Source organism: Cetorhinus maximus, chromosome 5 (assembly GCF_964194155.1).
Source record: "Cetorhinus maximus chromosome 5, sCetMax3.hap1.1, whole genome shotgun sequence".
NCBI classification, from domain to species: domain Eukaryota; kingdom Metazoa; phylum Chordata; class Chondrichthyes; order Lamniformes; family Cetorhinidae; genus Cetorhinus; species Cetorhinus maximus.
The window spans coordinates 70,498,435-70,517,474 of NC_135883.1; the positions used below are offsets into that span (position 1 = coordinate 70,498,435).

Genomic DNA, 19,040 nt, shown 5'->3' on the forward strand with positions numbered 1-19,040 from the left:
GTGGGGGAGAGGGAGAGGGAGAGAGAGTGTGGGGGAGTGGGAGAGGGAGAGAGAGTGTGGGGGAGTGGGAGAGGGGGAGCGAGAGTGAGGGGGAGTGGGAGAGCGAGAGGGAGAGAGAGTGAGGGGGAGTGTGGGGGAGAGGGAGAGAGAGTGAGAGGGAGTGGGAGAGGGAGAGGGAGAGAGAGTGAGGGGGAGTGGTGAGGGAGAGGGAGAGGGAGAGAGAGTGAGGGAGAGTGGGAGAGGGAGTGGGAGAAAGAGGGAGAGGGAGTGGGAGAGAGAGTGAGGGAGAGCGGGAGATGCAGAGGGAGTGAGGCGGAGTGGGAGGGGGAGAGGGAGTGAGGGGAAGGGGGAGTGGGAGAGGGAGAGCGAGTGAGGGGGAGTGGGAGATGCAGAGGGAGTGAGGGGGAGTGGGAGGGGGAGAGGGAGTGAGAGTGAGGGGGTGTGGGAGAGGGAGAGGGGGAGAGAGTGAGGGGGAGTGGGAGAGGGAGAGGGAGAGAGAGTGAGGGGGAGTGGGAGAGGGAGAGGGAGAGAGAGTGTGGGGGAGAGGGAGAGGGAGAGAGAGTGTGGGGGAGTGGGAGAGGGAGAGAGAGTGTGGGGGAGTGGGAGAGGGGGAGCGAGAGTGAGGGGGAGGGGGAGTGGGAGAAGGAGAGGGAGAGAGAGTGAGGGGGAGTGTGGGGGAGAGGGAGAGAGAGTGAGAGGGAGTGGGAGAGGGAGAGAGAGTGAGGGGGAGTGGTGAGGGAGAGGGAGAAGGAGAGAGAGTGAGGGAGAGTGGGAGAGGGAGTGGGAGAGAGAGGGAGAGAGAGGGAGAGGGAGTGAGGGGGAGTGGGAGTGGGAGAGGGAGAGGGAGAGAGAGTGAGGGGTAGTGGGAGAGGGAAAGGGAGAGAGAGTGAAGGGTAGTGGGAGAGGGAGAGGGAGAGAGAGTGAGGGGGAGTGGGAGAGGGAGAGAGAGTGAGGGGGATTGGGAGAGGGAGAGGGAACGAGAGTGAGGGGGAGTGGGAGAGGGAGAGAGAGTGAGGGGGAGTGGGAGAGGGAGAGAGAGTGAGGGGGAGTGGGAGAGGGAGAGGGAGAGAGAGTGAGGGGGAGTGGGAGAGGGAGAGGGGTCGAGAGTGAGGGGCTGTGGGAGGGGGAGAGGGAGAGAGAGTGAGGAGGAGAGTGAGAGGGAGAGGGAGTGAGGGAGAGTGGGAGATGCAGAGGGAGTGGGAGGGGGAGTGGGAGGGGGAGAGGGAGTGAGGGGGAGTGGGAGAGGGAGAGAGAGTGAGGGGGAGTGGGAGAGGGAGAGGGTGAGAGAGTGAGGGAGAGAGATTGAGGGGGAGTGGGAGAGGGAGAGGGAGTGGGAGAGGGAGTGGGAGAGGGATTGGGAGTGGGAGAGGGAGAGGGAGAGAGAGTGAGGGGGCGTGGGAGAGGGAGAGGGAGAGAGAGTGAGGGGAAGTGGGAGAGGGAGAGGGAGAGAGAGTGAGGCGGAGTGGGAGAGGGAGAGAGAGTGAGGGGGATTGGGAGAGGGAGAGGGAGAGAGAGTGAGGGGCAGTGGGAGAGGGAGAGAGAGTGAGGGGGAGTGGGAGAGGGAGAGGGAGAGAGAGTGAGGGGGAGTGGGAGAGGGAGAGAGAGAGACAGTGAGTGGGAGTGGGAGTGGGAGAGGGACAGGGAGTGAGGGGGAGTGGGAGAGGGAGAGAGAGTGAGGGGGAGTGGGAGCGGGAGAGAGAGTGAGGGGGAGTGGGAGAGGGAGAGAGAGTGAGGGGGATTGGGAGAGGGAGAGAGAGTGAGGGGGATTGGGAGAGGGAGAAGGAGAGAGAGTGAGGGGGATTGGGAGAGGGAGAGAGAGTGAGGGGGAGTGGGAGAGGGAGAGAGAGTGAGTGGGAGAGGGAGAGAGAGGAGCATGTGTGAGAAGAGGGGGATTGTGAGAGGGGAGAGTGAGGGATGAGAGTGCGCGCGCGGTAGGAGCCAGAGTGCGCGTGCGGGAGGAGCCAGAGTGCGCACGCGGGAGGAGCCAGAGTGCGCGCACGGGAGGAGCCAGCGTGCACGCGCCTGGGGGGAGAGTGAGTGTCCGCGTTGGGGATGAGAGTCTTTGAGGTCTACAGCACAGAAAAAGGTCCTTCGGCCCATTGAGGCTGCGCTGGTCAAACATGTACCTAACTATTCTAATCCTTTTTTCCAGCACTAGGCCAATAGCCTTTTATGCCATAGCATCACAAGTGCACATCCAAGTACTTTTAAATGTTATGAGGGTTTCTGCCTCTACCACCCTTTCAGGCAGTGAGTTCCAGATTCCCATCACCCTTTGGTTGGAAAAGTTCTTCCTCACATCCCCTACCTTAAGGGACCAGTGGACACTTAGAACCTCCTCCCTTTCTATGCTAATTTCTTTAATTATATCTCGGTCCTTCTGCCTGATTTCCATACCCACGTTGCCCCACCTCACTTGTGAACACTGACACAAAGCATTCATTTAGAACCTTACCCATGTCTTCCGGCTCCACACACAAGGTCCCTACCCTCTCCCTAGTTCTCCTCTTACTCTTAATGTACTTGTAAAATAACTTTGGATTTTCCTTTATTTTACCTGCCAATGTTATTTCATGCCCCCTTTTTAGACCATAAGACATAGGAGTAGAAATTTGGCCATTCGGCCCATCGAGTCTGCTCTGCCATTCAGTCATGGCTGATAAGTTTCTCAACCCCATTCTCCCGCCTTCTCCCTGTAACCTTTGATCCCCTTACCAATCAAGAACCTATCTATCTCGGTCTTAAATACACTCAATGACCTGGCCTCCACAGATTTTGTGGCAATGAATTCCATAGATTCACCACTCTCTGGCTAAAGAAGTTTCTCCTCATATCTGTTCTAAAAGATCTTCCCTTTACTCTGAGGCTGTGCCCTCGGGTCCTAGTCTCTCCTACTAATGGAAACATCTTCCACTCTATCCAGGCCTTTCAGTATTCTTTAAGTTTCAATCAGATCCCCCCTCATCCTTCTAAACTCCATCGAGTATAGACCCAGAGTCCTCAAACGTTCCTCATATGTTAAGCCTTTCATTCCTGGGATCGTTCTCGTGAACCTCCTCTGGACCCTCTCCAGGGCCAGCACATCCTTCCTGAGATACGGGGCCCAAAATTGCTCACAATATTCTAAATGTGGTCTGACCAGAGCCTTATAAAGCCTCAGCAGCAGATCCCTGCTTTTATATTCTAGTCCTCTCGAAATAAATGCCAACATTGCATTTGCCATCCTAACTACCGACTCAACCTGCAAGTTAACCTTAAGAGAATCCTGGACTAGGACTCCCAAGTCCCTTTGCACTCCAGATTTCTGAATTCCCTCCCCATTTAGAAAATAGTCTATGCCTCTATTCTTCCTACCAAAGTGCATGACCTCACACTTCCCCACGTTGTATTCCATCTGCCACTTCTTTGCCCATTCTCCTAACCTGTCCAAATCCTTCTGCAGCCTCCCCGCCTCCTCAATACTACCTGTCCCTCCACCTATCTTTGTATCATCTGCAAACTTAGCCAGAATGCCCTCAGTTCCTTCATCTAGATCATTAATGTATAAAGTGAAAAGTTGTGGTCCCAACACTGACCCCTACGAAACTCTACTAGTCACCCGCCGCCATCTTGAGAAGGACCCCCTAATCTGCACTCTCTGCCTCCTGCCAGACAACCAATCTTCTATCCATGCTAGTACCTTGCCTCTAACACTATGGGCTCTTCTCTTACTGAGCAGCCTCCTGTGCGGCACTTTGTCAATGGCCTTCTGGAAGTCCAAGTAAATAACATTCATTGGCTCTCCTTTGTCTAACCTGCTCGTTACCTCCTCAAAGAATTTTATCAGATTTGTCAGGCATGACCTCCCCTTGATGAAACCATGCTGACTTTGCCCTATTTTACCATGCACTTCCAAGTATTCTGAAATCTTATCCTTAAAAATGGACACTAATATCTTACCAACGACAGAGGTCAGGCTAATCGGCTTGTAATTTCTTGTCTTTTGCCTCACTCCCTTCTTAAACGGGGGGTTACATTAGCGATTTTCCAGTCCTCTGGGACCCTCCCTGACTCCAGTGATTCCTGAAAGATCACCAGTAACGCCTCCACTACCTCTTCAGCTATCTCCTTCAGAAGTCTGGGGTGTAATCCATCTGGTCCAGGTGATTTGTCCACCTTCAGACCTTTCAGTTTTCCTAGCACCTTCTCCTTGGTAACGGCCACCATAATCACCTCTGCCTCCCGACTCTCTTGAACTTTGGGGATGTTGCTCGTGTCTTCCACCGTGAAGACTGACGCAAAGTACCTATTCAGTTCCTCCGCCATTTCTTTGTTCCCCACTACTACTTCTCCAGCATCATTTTCCAGCGACCCAATGTCCACTTTTGCCTCTCTCTTACCCTCTATATATTCTAAAAAGAACTCTTGCAATCTTCTTTTATATTACTGGCTAGTTTACCCTCATATTTAATCTTCTCCCTCCTTATTTCATTTTTAGTTGTCCTCTGTTGGTCTTTGTAGGCTTCCTAATCCCCTGGTTTCCCACTGCTCTTCGCTGCATTGTATGCTTTCTCTTTAGCTTTTATGCTGTCCCTGACTACCCTCGTCAGCCATGGTTGCCTCGTCTTCCCTTTAGTATGCTTCTTCTTCCTAGGGATGAATTTTTGCTACGTCTCCCAAATTACTCCCAGAAACTCCTGCCATTGCTGTTCCACTGTCTTTCCTGCTGGTCTCATCTCCCAGTCAATTCTGGCCAGCTCCTCCCTCATGCCTCTGTAGTTGCCTTTATTCAACTGTAATACCGTTACATCTGATTCCAGCTTTTTCCTCTCAAATTGCAGGGTAAATTCTATCATATTATGGTCACTTCCTCCTAAGGGTTCCTTCACCTTAAGCTCCCTTATCAAATCTGCCTCATTACACATCACTAAATCTAGAATTGCCTGTTCCCTAGTGGGCTCCACCACAAGCTGCTCCAAAAAGCCATCTCGTAGACATTCCACAAATTCCTTTTCTTGGGATCCACTACCAACCTGATTTTCCCAGTCTACCTGCATATTGAAATCCCCCATCATCACTGTAACCTTTGCCTTTCTTACATGCCTTTTCTATCTCCTGGTGTATCTTGTGCCCCACATCCTGACTACTGTTCGGAGGCCTGTACATAACTCCCATTATGGTTATTTTACCTTTGCGGTTCCTCAACTCTATCCACACAGATTCTACATCATCTGACCCTACGTAGTTTCTTGCTGTCGATTTAATTTCATTTCTTACTACAAAGCAACCCCACCCCCTCTGCCAACCTGCCTATCTTTTCGATAGGTTGTCTATCCTTGGATATTTAGCTCCCAGTCCTGATCCCCTTGCAGCCAGTTTTTTGCTCTCCAAATTTCCTTTATAAGTTCCCCCCATTCTATGCTCCTCTAGGGCCTCCGCTGTTTCAAGCCCTCGGTATCTGCCATAAATCCCCCTGTTTCTCTTTATCCAATCCTGTATATCCCTAGACATCCAGGATTCCCTGGATTTGTTGGTCCGACCCTTTGTCTTTACTGGAATATGTTGGCCCTGTACTTTCCCTATTTCATTCCTGAATGTGCTCTGACGCAGATTTACCTAAAAGTAGCACCTCCCAGTCCACTCTGGCCAAATCATATCTGGCCTTATTAAAATTGGCCTTCCCCCAATTTAGAACTCTGATTTCTGGCCCATCCTTGTCCTTTTCCATAACAACCTTGAATCTAATGGAGTTATGATCACTATCTGCAAAATGCTCCCCCACTGATAACTCTACCACTTGTCCGGCTTCATTCCCTAAAATTAAGTCCAAGACTCTCATGTAAGACCTTCTCTGTACTGGCTTAAAAAGCTCTCCTGGATGCTTTTTAAGAATTCTGCTCCCTCTCAACCTATCACACAATTACTAACCCAGTTAATGTTGGGGAAGTTGAAATACCCCAATATTACTACCCTATTATTTTTACACTCCTCTGAAATTTGCTGCTCTTCTATTTCTCTCTGACTGTTTGGGGACCTATAGTACACTCCCAGCAATGTGATTGCTCCATTTTTGTTTTTTTTGTGTGTGCAAAGGGGAGAGTGAGTGTGTGTGAGGGGGACGCAAGAGAGGGTGTGAGGGGGCGTGTGAGGTGGGGTGCGAGAGAGTGTGCGAGTAGGGGCGCGCGAGAGTGTGCGAGGGGGGAAGCGAGAGAGTATGCGGGGGGAGGGAGCGAGAGAGTGTGCGAGGGGGTGAGCGAGAGAGTGTGCGAGGGGGTGAGCGAGAGAGTTTGCGAGGGGGGATTGATCGAGTCACCCTGAGACTGGGAGTGAGCGAGTCACACACAATCACGCTCTCTCACTCTAATACTCATCTTTATAATTTACTTATTGTTTTTTCGCTCAGCAAAATGTCTTTTTATACCTCAGGTTTGTTTTGAAATTCCATGTTTAATATTGTGCCAAAATTTATCTTTCCAAAATTTGCTCATTTGCCCCATGAGTGAGAAAATTTTTGAAATTTGCCCCCCCCCCCAGCATGTGAAAAGGTTGGACACAAGCCAGTTGTAGACTTTCAAACATCCGCTAATGTTTAGTTAAAAGGCTGACATGTTTGTATATTAAATAAAAGCAGCACTTTTCCTTTGAGTTACTTCTGACATTATTGACATGAGTGTTTTACATATCTAGATCTGCGACAGAGGACAGTCTGATTCTGATCTGCTGTGGGCTCTATGACCTTCTGCGAGGAATTCTGCTCATCCTGCCAGATGTAATGCTAGCTGATGTGATGGACAAGTTGATCCAGCCGGAAGCATTGATAGTCCTTGTCAATCATCCAACTCCAGTAATACAGCAAGGAGTTATTAAGGTAAGAAAATTAGCATACATATCCCTTCAGAGATTTGCTCAAGGTGATCTGAAATTTTACACATTAATGGAAGACAAATGGATAGCCAGTTATCCAATATGTCAAATGCCTGCTGTCATGTTCCAATTATCAGCGCAACAGTGAGCAGGCCCCGATCTTAATCTAATCTTGATTTTTGGTGTTGCCTCTATGCCTGCATTCCATTGTTTTAGTTTTTAACAATGAATATGAATGTTCAAATATGTTTTCCATACTGAATATTTAAATTGTTAATGATAGTACAGTGCTGTGTCTGTCGGAGAGGGCAACTGCTCATAAAGATTTTAATTTATAGATATATGTGTAATTAACTTGCTAAATAATATCATGAGCTCAGGCAAGGAAGAGAACTGGACTTTGAGTTTTGCCAGTGTATATTGGATGTTATTTTAAAAAATATTTTTGGGAATATGGTGGTATTCTGTAAAGAAGGCTGTGTGTGTGTGTGATTATGAGAACTGAGACACAAAAGGGTAAAGAAGTGAGGTTCATGCATTTGTAATGAGAGGTTATGGTGAGGTTGGATTTACAAGTAAATAGGTTAGTTTTAAAATTTGCATTGTCAGATAAGTGGAGACTTGATTTTCAGCTGTTGAATTTCAAAGGAGAATTTAAAAGTGACAAGAAACTTTTACAACTTACAAAGGTTTTATAGGTAAACCGAGGAAGGTATATTAAATTTTATTCACCTGAAAGTAGAGGCAATAGGAGAACATAACAGATTTTTATATTTGGAGAAGTTGAGTTCAAAGAGGTATTGAGGACAATGGAATTTGAGATGAGAGGGAAAAAAGATATTTCAGAAAAGTTGTTTAGCTGAGTGTGGGGCTATGCAGGAGAACCCACTGAAGACAGTTTCTGTGTGCTAGAGTGCTGAAAAGCCGTGAAGGATTTGAATTGAAGAAAGCCACCCAGTTTCAAGCCGGAAAAGGCTTTGTTTTCAGAAAGCCGTCTGTTTCTGAACTTTTCTTTAGGATTTCAACACCTGAGTGGCAACAAATCTTTGCCTTGGCTAATATTACTGGATTTTAATAGTTAAAATCTATAAAGGAGTTTAAGCCAAGAAGGTTGTTTACTTGTGTGTTTTGGCCAAGTGGGTTTTTTGGGGCAGTTGTTCTATATGACTGTTTTAACTGTGTAACTTTAATCTTATGTGCTTAAGATCTTTTTCTTTTTAATAAACGTTTTAATGTTTAAAATCTTAAAGCTATTACTGGAATTCTATGCTTTTGGGGTCAGTAGCTTTTCCTCCTCATTTTCAAAATACAGCAAACAGGTTTGTGATCAGTAAGACAGGTTTTCCTCTGGGATCTGGCTTGCTCAACAAATAGCATCTGCTGTGGTCATAACACCAGCCCTTCAGGATTGTCCTGGAGTCTCCAGGAATTAGAATAATTTCCCAGAGAACGCAGCGTGCAAAACACAGGAGAAAAGTCATAATGGCATTAATATGCTTTTTAGGTGCTTTTTTCATTTTCTTTGAACACTTTTGTTTATTAGTTATAAAATATTGGAGTTGAGGTGGGATAAAAAGGCTGTTTAATTGTGAGGCTTCTGGTGTTTAAATGATTTTTTTGGTCCCAGTCCTTTTAGATCATCCAGGAATATAGGAATGTGAGGAGACTATTCAACCCCTCAAGCCTGTTTTGCTGTTCATTTACTTCATAGCTGTTCTGTATCTCTGTTTGCCCGCCTTGGTTCTATAACCCTTGGCTACCAAAAATCTATCAATCTCAGTTTTGACATTTTATTGATTCCCAGCTTCAACATCTTTTTGGGGGAGAGTGTTTCAGATTTCCACCACCCGTTGCATGAAAAAATACTTCCTGACACCACCCTGAATGGCCTAGCTCTAATCTTAAGGTTATGCCCCATTGTTCTTGACTCCCATTGCCAGACAAAATCATTTTTCCTTATCTACCCTATTAACTCCATTAATCATCATGAACACTTCAATTAGATTTCAATTACAATAACCTGTAATGAAATTTCAGTTTGAATCAATAATAGTTGTGAAGCCAGCTCATCAGTGTAGCATTCAGAAGTCACAATTTAGTGATTGCTTTCCCAACTCCTTCAAGAGCACTTCATCTGACAGCCTTTTGTTTTTTTTTCTACATTTATTAATAGAAATATACAAAACCAGAGGTGTGGATTATTTTGTCTAGATTCCACTGTGGTGAGATGCTTGGGCAATCTTATTATAATGGGCAGGTATGGGGAAAACTGATCAAATTGCAAAGCTGTTTATCATTTGAAGAACTGAAAACCAACTTATGGTATGATTCACACTTTATGGAGGATTATCAAGGCTTTGGAGAGAGTGGAAGAATATTTACTAGAACGGTGGCAGGGCTACCCCAATGCTCTCCTGGCTGGTCTTCCATCTTCCACTTGTCATAAACTTGTGCTGATCCAAAAATCTGCTGCCCATATCTTAACCCGCACCAAGTTTCACTCACCCATCACTCCTGTGCTTGCTCACGGACACTGACTCCTGATCCAATAATGCCGCAGTTTTAAAATCCTCATCCTTGTTTTTAGATCCCTTCATGGCCTCACCTTTCCCGCCTCTGTAATCTCCACCAGCCCTACAAGCCTTTGAGATCCTTGGGCTCCTCCAATTCTAACATCCTGTTTTTAATTGCTTCACCATTTCAGCTGCTTTGGTTCCAAGCTCCGGAATTCTTTCCCTAAGCCTGTCCACGTCTCTACCTCTCTCCTCTTTTAAGATTATCTTGGTCCTGATTATCTCATTCTGTGGTTCAGTGCCAAAACCTTTTATTCATGTTGCTCTTATTTAAGTACCTTGGGATGTTTTATCATGCTAATGGTGCTATATAAATGCAAGTTGTTGTATTCAGTTTAACTTTTGACAGATGTTTCCTTCTAGCTCCACATGTTTAATTTTCCTAATTGAGTTTAATATGTTTTCTTGACAGCTGCTGGATGCATACTTTACACGAGCATCAAAGGAACAAAAGGAAAAGTTCTTGAAAAACCATGGATTTTCCTTATTGGCCAACCAGCTTTATCTCCACCAAGGGACACAGGGGTTGCTGGAGTGCTTCCTCGAAATGTTGCTTGGCCGGGCAGTTAGTCTAGATGAAGAGTATGTCTGCTTTGTTAATCTTATTCCTTTTTATCTATTTCCATAAATCAAGGTTAGCTTTCTTAAAAGCAAAATCAATTTTGTCAGTCCCTGTAATCAACATTATTGTAGTGCTTGAGAGGTGGGGATTCCAGCATTAAGATGACCTGTAGATAAAAACAAAAAGCTAAAAGCTACTGCGGATGCTGGAAATCCAAAACAAAAACAGAATTACCTGGAAAAACTCAGCAGGTCTGGCAGCATCGGCGGAGAAGAAATCAGTTAACGTTTCGAGCCTTCATGGCCCTTCTGCAGAACTGAAGCATAGTTAGAAGAAGGGAGAAATATAAATTGGTTTAAGGTTGGTGGGGGGGGGGGGGGGGAGAGAGAGAGAGAGAGAGAGAGACATTGAGGGTGTGGTGATTGTGGAGATGAGCAGATAATCAAAAGATGTCACAGACAAAAGGGTCAAAGAGGTGTTGAAGGTGGTGATATTTGTCTGAGAAAAGCGCTAATTAAGAATGGAAGACAGGATATTCAAAGTACAGCTCTAGTGGAGGTGGGGTGGAAAGACTAACAAGGTTTTAGTTTTAGATTTAAAAATAATGGAAATAGGTGGGGAAAGAAGAATCTATATAAATTATTGAAAAAAAAAGCGGGGGGGCGGGGGAAGAAACGGGGTGGGGATGGGGGGAGGGGGATTTTAAGATCTAAAGTTGTTGAATTCAGTATTCAGCCTGGAAGGCTGTAAAGTACCTAGTCGGAAGATGAGGTGCTGTTCCTCCAGTTTGCGTTGGGCTTCACTGGAACAATGCAGCAAGCCAAGGACAGACATGTGGGCAAGAGAACATGAAGGCTCGAAACGTTAACTGATTTCTTCTCCGCCGATGCTGCCAGACCTGCTGAGTTTTTCCAGGTAATTCTGTTTTTGTTTAAGATGACCTGTGTTCATCAATTTGTAATAATAGTAATTGAGATGCAATAGTATCTAGAACAAACAGAAATTTAAAACATGAGTGCATAGTGGATGGACTCTGTTTTGTCAGAGGATGATATTTGTTTGACCAACTCTAGACTAAAGGGAGCAATACCATCAGAATACCTTTTAAAAATTGTGCTGCTACTAAGAATTGTGATTATATTGGGTACCTATTTGTTTTCTCTTCTGACTATTGTTTACACAGTGCATTCTGATAGTGAGAGGTGCACTAAGTTGAATCATTTGTTAAAGGAGAATGAGACAGAAATTTAATAATAGTTACTATTCCAATTACATATTTGCTAATTTAATTCATACTTCCAGACCGAATAAACCTAAATCATTGTTCCATGTGACAACATCAACATTCGAGAAGATGTTTAAAAATCAGCTATGTCTAAATTGATCCCAGCTCTTTTATTTGATGTAAGACTCCCTCTTAAATATAATCATATTTGTAAGGATTAAACTACAGTCAATCAGTAAATGGTGACTAAACTGCCCTATGCACTACAACTGAATGATAACTCTTAAAATCCTTAAAGTATTCAGCCGGCGTAGTATTTATCATGCTAAGTTTGAGTTTGTGCTTCAGGAGGTCATTCGGATATTGTCTGACCCACCAATAAGTATTCATATACCTATCTGGAGCAGCAGTATTAGTTATAAAATGAAATATCTCAGCTATTTGGTGGATCAGGATAATGTGTTATAGAAGAGTTGGCCTAGTGGAAAAAGATATTTAGAGTGGGAGGAAGCCTGTGTTGAGGCGTAGACTAAGTTAACCGAATGGCCTATTTTGGTGCAGTAAGTTCATTATCGTCTGATGAAACTTTTCTCATGTCGGGCCCTGAAGTGCTCCTGAATGCTCACCATTGCACTACGTTCAGGTGACACCTGACCATCCAGAAAAGATCTTCCTGAAAGTTTACATCTCCCTCCAAACTGCGAAGGTTAAGGTCACAGAGCGGCTTCTGCATTTTCCCCCCCCTTGGTAGGCTGTACAGATGGTCCACAAGCACCAGTGACTAATGTTTGGGAGGTCAAATCTCCCTTTTTATTTTGGGAGGTTACAATGCTTAAGGTGTATTTACCTGCCTTTCGTCTACCCAGAGGTATTTAGCAGTGTGACTTCCAAGAAATTGGAATTGTTTGGTCTGGAACCGTGACTGAATTCATATAGAGTAGATACAGGAGGTGAGGAAGGATAATCATCTTTAAGTTCACCCAATGCAGAAATATAATGGGCAGTTTATTTTGTCTGATTAGATCAGCATATATCCTGGCTAGAAGTGGGGAAGGAGAGAAAAGTTCCTTTTGTATAGGATGGCAAGTTTCTCTGAAGTTCAGATCCATAGGTTTCAAATGTTATATCTATACCATCCTATGTGTCTCACTGTGCAACTCCTTGCTCCACTCTTTAATCACCCCCAACACCCTACTCATGGCAGCTTCTGTGCAAGTGCCGAAGATGCCACACCTGCCCTTTTATCTCCTCCCCTCCTGTCCACAGACGTAATCACTCCTTCCAGGTGATTTACTTGTATGACTTTCAATTTAGTACAGTATTCACTGCTCACAATGCAGTCTCCTCTGTACTGGGGTGAGCAACTGCAGATTTAGGCGAGTGCTTTGTGAAATAACCTATTCAGCCCACGAGCATGACCGTGAGCTTCTGGTTGCTTGTCCTTTAAATTTGTTCCTCAATCACCCCCAACATCTCTTTCCCTACCCACAGCACCTTCACATGCAAACACAGGAAATATAATGCCTGCCCTTTTACCTCTTCTCTTCTTACCACCCAAGACCGCAAACATATCTTCCAGGTGATGCAACGGCTCATGTGCACTGCTTTCAATTTAATATACTGTATTTGCTGCTCACAATGTGGCCTTCTCAACATAGGGGAGAACAAACACAGATTGGGTGACCGCTTCGTGGCACACCTCCACTCAGCCCGCAAGCATGACCCCAAGCTTCCAGTGGTCTGCCATTTTAATTCTCCGTCTTGTTCACCTGCACATCTCCATCCTTGGCCTGCTGCAGTGAATCTCAACGCAAGCTCAAGGAACAGCATCTTAACTTTTGATTAGGCACTTTGCAGACATTTTGGACTCAACATTGAGTTCAACAGTTTCAGACATTGAACCCCCTTTTTGTTTTTTTTTTGCATGTGTCGGTCTTAACCTTGTTTTCCATGTTTTGCTTTTGGACACAGCTATTTATTATTCTGTCATTCAGACCCACTCTGGACAAATCTTTTGTTTCTTTACTACAATCCCTTTGCTTTTTATACCATGAAATATTTTGCCAGGTAATCTCTCCTGCCCTCCACCATTTCATTTTTCCTCCTCCTCTTTCCCCCCTTTCACTTGCTCATAACCAATAACATTTCTACTGTCTTTCAGTTCTGAAGAAAGGTTCTCGACCTGAAATGTTTCTCTCTCCACTGATACTGCCTGACCTGCTTGGTATTGCCAGCAATTCTGTTTTTACTTTAAATTTGTTGTTCCACTCCCACTCTGACCTCCCTTGTACTCAGCCTCCTATGATGTTCTAATGAAGCTCAGTGTGAACTTGAGGAAGAGCACCTCGTTGTTTGATTAGGCACTTTACAGTCTTTGTGGACTCAACATTGAATTCAGCAATTTTAGATTGTAACATCTGTCCTGTTTTTTTCAGGCAGCAATCGTTGGTATTGATTCTGCTGTTTACATTTAGTCCTCCTCTGCACCCATCTTTTGTTTCTTTCGTTATCCCATTTCCATCTGCTTTTGCCTTGCACTATCACTGTTTTTGTCACTTAATCTCTCCTGCCTAACACGCTATTGCAGACCTTCTCTTTTGTCTTCTCTCCACACTACCATCTTTCCTTTCCTCTACTTGCATTAAACCTGTTACATCGCTAACTTTTTCCAATTCTTATGAAAGGTCTTTGACCTGAAATGTTAGTTCTGTTTCTTTTTCCACAAGTGCTCCCCAACCTCTTACGTATTTCTAGCATTTTCTGTTGTATAAAACCTGTTGTGTCTCGATTTTTAAATTCTCATCCTTGAAACCAAATCCTCCATGTTCTGGCCCTCCCTCTGTCTCTGTAACCTTCTCCAGACCTATAACCCTCCAAGACACCTGTGCTCCTCTGACTCTGACCTCTTGGGCATCCCCATTTTAATCGCTCTACCATTGGTGTCTGTACCTAGGCCCTAAGCTCTGGAATTCCCTCCCTAAACCTTTCTGCCTCTCTACCTCACTTTCCTCCTTTAATACATTGTTTAAAACCTACTTCTTTGACCATGTTTTTGGTCATCTTCCCTCATCTCCTTATGTTCTCGGTGTCATGTTTTGTTTTATAATATCACTGTGAAGAACCGTGGAAAATTTTGTTACGTTAAAGGCACTATATGAATACAAGTTGTGTTGCATGGGTGGCCCAAGGGTTGCAGCATTCCTTCAGGAAGCTAGGATCTTGGCCAGTATTTGATGGTTATAGAGATATTGTTCTGTATAAGATGTACAATGGCCTGGGGTCCTTTACCTGCCAATGTGATTGTTGCTGTGTTCATAGGACCATAGAATGGTCACAGCATAGAAGGAGACTATTGGCCTGTAGAGTTTGATCCAACTCTGCAAAAGCAATCCAGTTAATTCCACTCAAACAAAAACAGAAAATGCTGGAAAAACTCAGCAGGTCTAGCAGCATCTGTGGAAAGAGAAATAGAGTTAACGTTTCGAGTCCATATGACCCTTTGTTTCAGATTTCAACATCCGCAGTACTTTGCTTTTATTTCAGGTTATTTCACTCTTTCCCCATAGCCCTGCAATTTTTTCTTCCCTTCAAGCCTTGCACACCCAAGACCCAAGTGATAAATATATATCACAAAAAGCAATGGTCCTAATACCGACCCTGGGAAACCCCACTGTATACCTTTATCCAGTCCAAAAAAAATAACCATTCACCGCTACTGCCTGTTTCCTGTTACTCAGCCAACTTTGAATCCATGCTGCTACTGCCTCTACTATTTCATAGGGTTCAATTTTACTGAGAAGCCCATGTGGCAGTTTATCAGACACCTTTTGGAACTTCATGTACACAACATTAACTGCATAACCCTCATCAACCTGTTATCTCATCAAAAAACTCAATCAAGTTAGTTAAACACGAATTACTTTTAACAAAGGTAAAAGCAAAATACGGCAGATGCTGGAAATCTGAAACAAAAGCTGAAAATTTTGGAATAACTCAACAGGTCTAACAGCATCTGTGGAGAGAAAAACAGAGTTAACGTTTCGAGTCCATGCGACTCTTCTTCAGAGCTAAAGAAAAGTAAAAATGTGATGAAATTTATACTGTTTAAGGGGAGTGGAGCGGGTGAAGCTGGATAAACAAGCAATGGGTGGGGGCAAAGGAGAGATTGCCAAAGATGTCATGAAAAGTTCAAAGGAGTGTTAATGGTAGTGGTACTGGCTAAAGGAGGTGCTGATGGTGGCATTAAGGTCAGAAAGCAGAATGTGATAATAGCAGGACAAGAGTAAGCATTCTGGAAAGAACAGCATGAACAAGTGACAGATGGCGCCTGTGGAGGTGGGGTGGGGGGAGGGAAAAATGTTGGGAAAAAGATTGAAAATAGGACAAAAGGTGGGGATAAGACAATGAATAAAAATGAAAAGGAATAAAAATAAGTGGATAAAAAAATTAAAAAATGAATATTGAGAAAAGGGGATCAAAAAGGGGTGAGGATGGAGGAGAGAGTTCATGGTCTGAAGTTGTTGAACTCAACGTTAAGTCTGGAAGGCTGTAAAGTGCCTAACCGGAAGATAAGGTGCTGTTCCTCCAATTTGCGTTGGGCTTCACTGGAACATTGCAGCAGGCCAAGTACGGACATGTGGGCATGAGAGCAGGATGGCGTGTTGAAATGGCAAGCGCCAGGAAGGTCTGGGTCATGCTTGTGGACAGACCAAATGTGTTCTGCAAAACAGTCACCCAGTCTGCGTTTGGTCTCTCCAGTATAGAGGGGTCCGCATTGGGAGCTGCAACTGCAGTAGACCAAATTGAATTAGGTGCAAGTGAAGCGCTGCTTCGCCTAAAAGGAGTGTTTGGGCCATTGGACAGTGAGGAGGGAGGAGGTAAAGGGGCAGGTGTTGCACCTTCTGCGATTGCATGGGAAGGTGCCGTGGGAGGGGGATGAGGTGTTGGGGGTGATGGAGGAGTGGATCAAGGTCCCAGAGGGAACGGTCCCTACGGAATGCCAGCGGGGGAGAGTGAAGGGAAGATGTGTTTGGTGGTGGCCTCAAGCTGGAGTTGGTGGAAATGGTGAGGATGATCCTTTGAATGCGGAGGCTGGTGGGGTGAAAAGTGAGGACAAGGGGAATCCTATCATGGTTCTGGAGGGAGAGGAAGGTGTGAGGGCAAAGGTGCAGGAGATGGGTCGGATACGGTTGAGGGCCCTATCAACCACAGTGGGTGGGAAACCTTGGTTAAGGAAGAAGGAAGACATATCAGAAGTGCCGTTTTGGAAAGTGGCATCATCGGAACAGATGTGACGGAGGCGAAGGAACTGAGTGAATAGGATGGAGTCCTTACAGGAAGCAGAGTGTGAGGAGCTGTAGTCGAGGTAGCTGTGGGAGTCGGTGGGCTTGTAATGAATATTGGTGGACAGTCTATCACCAGAAATTGAGACAGAGAGGTCAAGGAAGGGGAGGGAAGTGTTGGAGATCGACCATGTGAAGGTGATGGAGGGGCGGAAATTGGAAGCAAAATTGATCATTTTTTCTAGGTCCATACGAGAGCATGAAGCGGCACTGAAACAGTCATCGATGTACCGAAGAAACGGTTGTTGGAGTGGGCCTGAGTAGGACTGGAACAAGGAACGTTCCACATACCCCATAACGAGACAGGCATAACTGGGCCCATGTGGGTACCCATAGCCACACCTTTCAGTTGGAGGAAGTAAGACAAGTTTAAGGAGAAATTGTTCAGTGAGAGAACAAGTTCAGCCAGACGGACCCCTTCCTCTGGCCTCTCACCTGCACTTGATCATTTCATTGAGAACTGTCGGCGTGACATCAGTCGTCTCAATTTCTCTGCTCCTTTCACCCACTTTAACCTGTCTTCTGAACTTTCTGCACTCCAGTCTCTGAGGACCAACCCTGACTTTGTTATCAAATCTGCCGACAAGGGAGGTGCTTTTGTTGTCTGGCGTACTGACATCTGCCTCGGCAGAACAAAAATACCTGGAAAAACTCAGCAGGTCTGACAGCATCTGCGGAGAGTGAAACAGTTGACATTTTGAGTCTGTATGACCCTTCATCAGAACTAAGACATATAGAAATGAGATGAAATATAAGCTGGTAGAAGGGGATGGGACAGGAGAGCTCGATAGGGGGCCAGTGATAGGTGGAGGCAAAGAAGAGACTGCCAAAGATGTCACAGACAAAAGGACAAAGGGGTGTTGACAGTGGTGATTATTATCTAAAGGATGTGCTAATGGGGACATTAAGGGAAGCAAGCTAGTGGCAGATGGCCCTAGTGCGGGTGAGGTGGAGGGAAGGGATCGAAATGGGCTAAAAGGTGGAGATGAAAACACCCCTTTGTCCTTTTGTCTATGACATCTTTGGCAGTGTCTTCTTTGCCTCCACCTATCACTGGCCCCCTATCGAGCTCTCCTGTCCCACCCCCTTCTACCAGCTTATATTTCATCTCATTTCTATATGTCTTAGTTCTGATGAAGGGTCATACGGACTTGAAACGTCAACTGTATCCCTCTCCGCAGATGCTGTCAGACCTGCTGAGTTTTTCCAGGTATTTTTGTTTTTGTTCTAGATTTCCAGCATCCGCAGTATTTTGCTTTTATCTACCTCGGCAGAGGTTCCTGATACACATCAGTTGCATCCTCACCCCTTTTTTATCCCCTTTTTTCAATATTCATTTTTTAATTTTTAATTTTTATCCACTTATTTTTATTTTTATTTATTTTCATTTTTATTTATTGTTTTATCCCCAGCTTTTGTCCTATTTTCAATCTTTTTTCCCACCACCATCCCACTCCTACAAGGGCCATGCGCCACTTGTTCATGTTGTTCTTTCCAGAGTGTTTACCCTTGTCCTGCTATTATCATATTCTGCTTTCTGACCTTAATGCCACCATCAGCACCTCCTTTAGCCAGCACCACTACCGTTAACACTCTTTTGTCCATGACATCTCTGGCAATCTCTCCTTTGTCCCCACCTATCACTGGCCTTCTATCCAGCTCCACCTGCTCCACCCCCCCCCTCCCCTGCTGAAGAAGAGTCATATGGACTCGAAACATTAACTCTGTTTTTCTCTCCACAGATGCCGTTGGACTTGCTGAGCTTTTCCAGCATTTTCTCTTTTTGTTACTTTTAACAAATCCTGCTGTCTTTTCTCATTTAATCCGCACTTGTCCAAGTGACTGATACTTTTGTCCCAAATTAACATTCCCAAAAGTTTCCCCACCACCGAGTTAAACTGACTGAACTGTGTTGAAGGAGTGCACTTGTCTCCCAACACATGGTGGAATTGTTTTATCAGGAGGCAAGCGAGTACATGGGAGAAGGGTTTTGTTTTAATGGAAAAATTCAACTAATAATCTGGAGTGATGTGGACTTTCTCTGACATCAAGTTGTTGGCATTCTTTAACACTTTTGAAATGCTCAGTAATTTGAACTGTTGCATGACTGTCTAATTGCATTCTGGAATCATTGAAGGGCACTGCGTATAGAGGTACAGTTGAAGCTGTTCACACCTTGTAAATTACATAGCTACAAACAAAACAGGTGCATCAGGCAAGCTAGAACCACAAACTCTGGAGATCAAGGGCAAAACAGCAGAATCCTGTACTCAAAGTAGCCTGGTTTGTTGTGTTTCCCTGGTGCTGACACTGAGGAATTCATTCGGGTGTTCACAGATGGAAGATGGTGGTCGTCAAACCTGCTATCTTCTCAGAATCTAGAAGTACACTGCCAATCAGAACAATATACTTGAACAGCACTTTGATTTATTTTGTACTTTAATTGGCCAATGACTTATGTACCGCTGTTGACAGATCTTTGGTTTATAACTGGG

General features: G+C 44.9%; 1 protein-coding gene across 4 annotated transcripts in view; it reads left to right on the forward strand.

Moving 5' to 3' along the window:
- The window catches only part of lyst (lysosomal trafficking regulator), a 491,836-nt gene that overhangs the window by 248,662 nt on the left and 224,134 nt on the right, over positions 1 to 19,040 (forward strand). For all 4 annotated transcript variants that reach the window (XR_013576613.1, XM_078541985.1, XM_078541986.1 and 1 more), the window contains exons 24-25: positions 6,667 to 6,847; positions 9,829 to 9,998. Coding sequence is in view for 3 of the 4 variants with exons in the window: in XM_078541985.1 (XP_078398111.1) it covers positions 6,667 to 6,847; positions 9,829 to 9,998 (351 nt within the window). In the remaining variant the exon portion in view is untranslated. The remainder of the gene's footprint in view (positions 1 to 6,666; positions 6,848 to 9,828; positions 9,999 to 19,040) is intronic.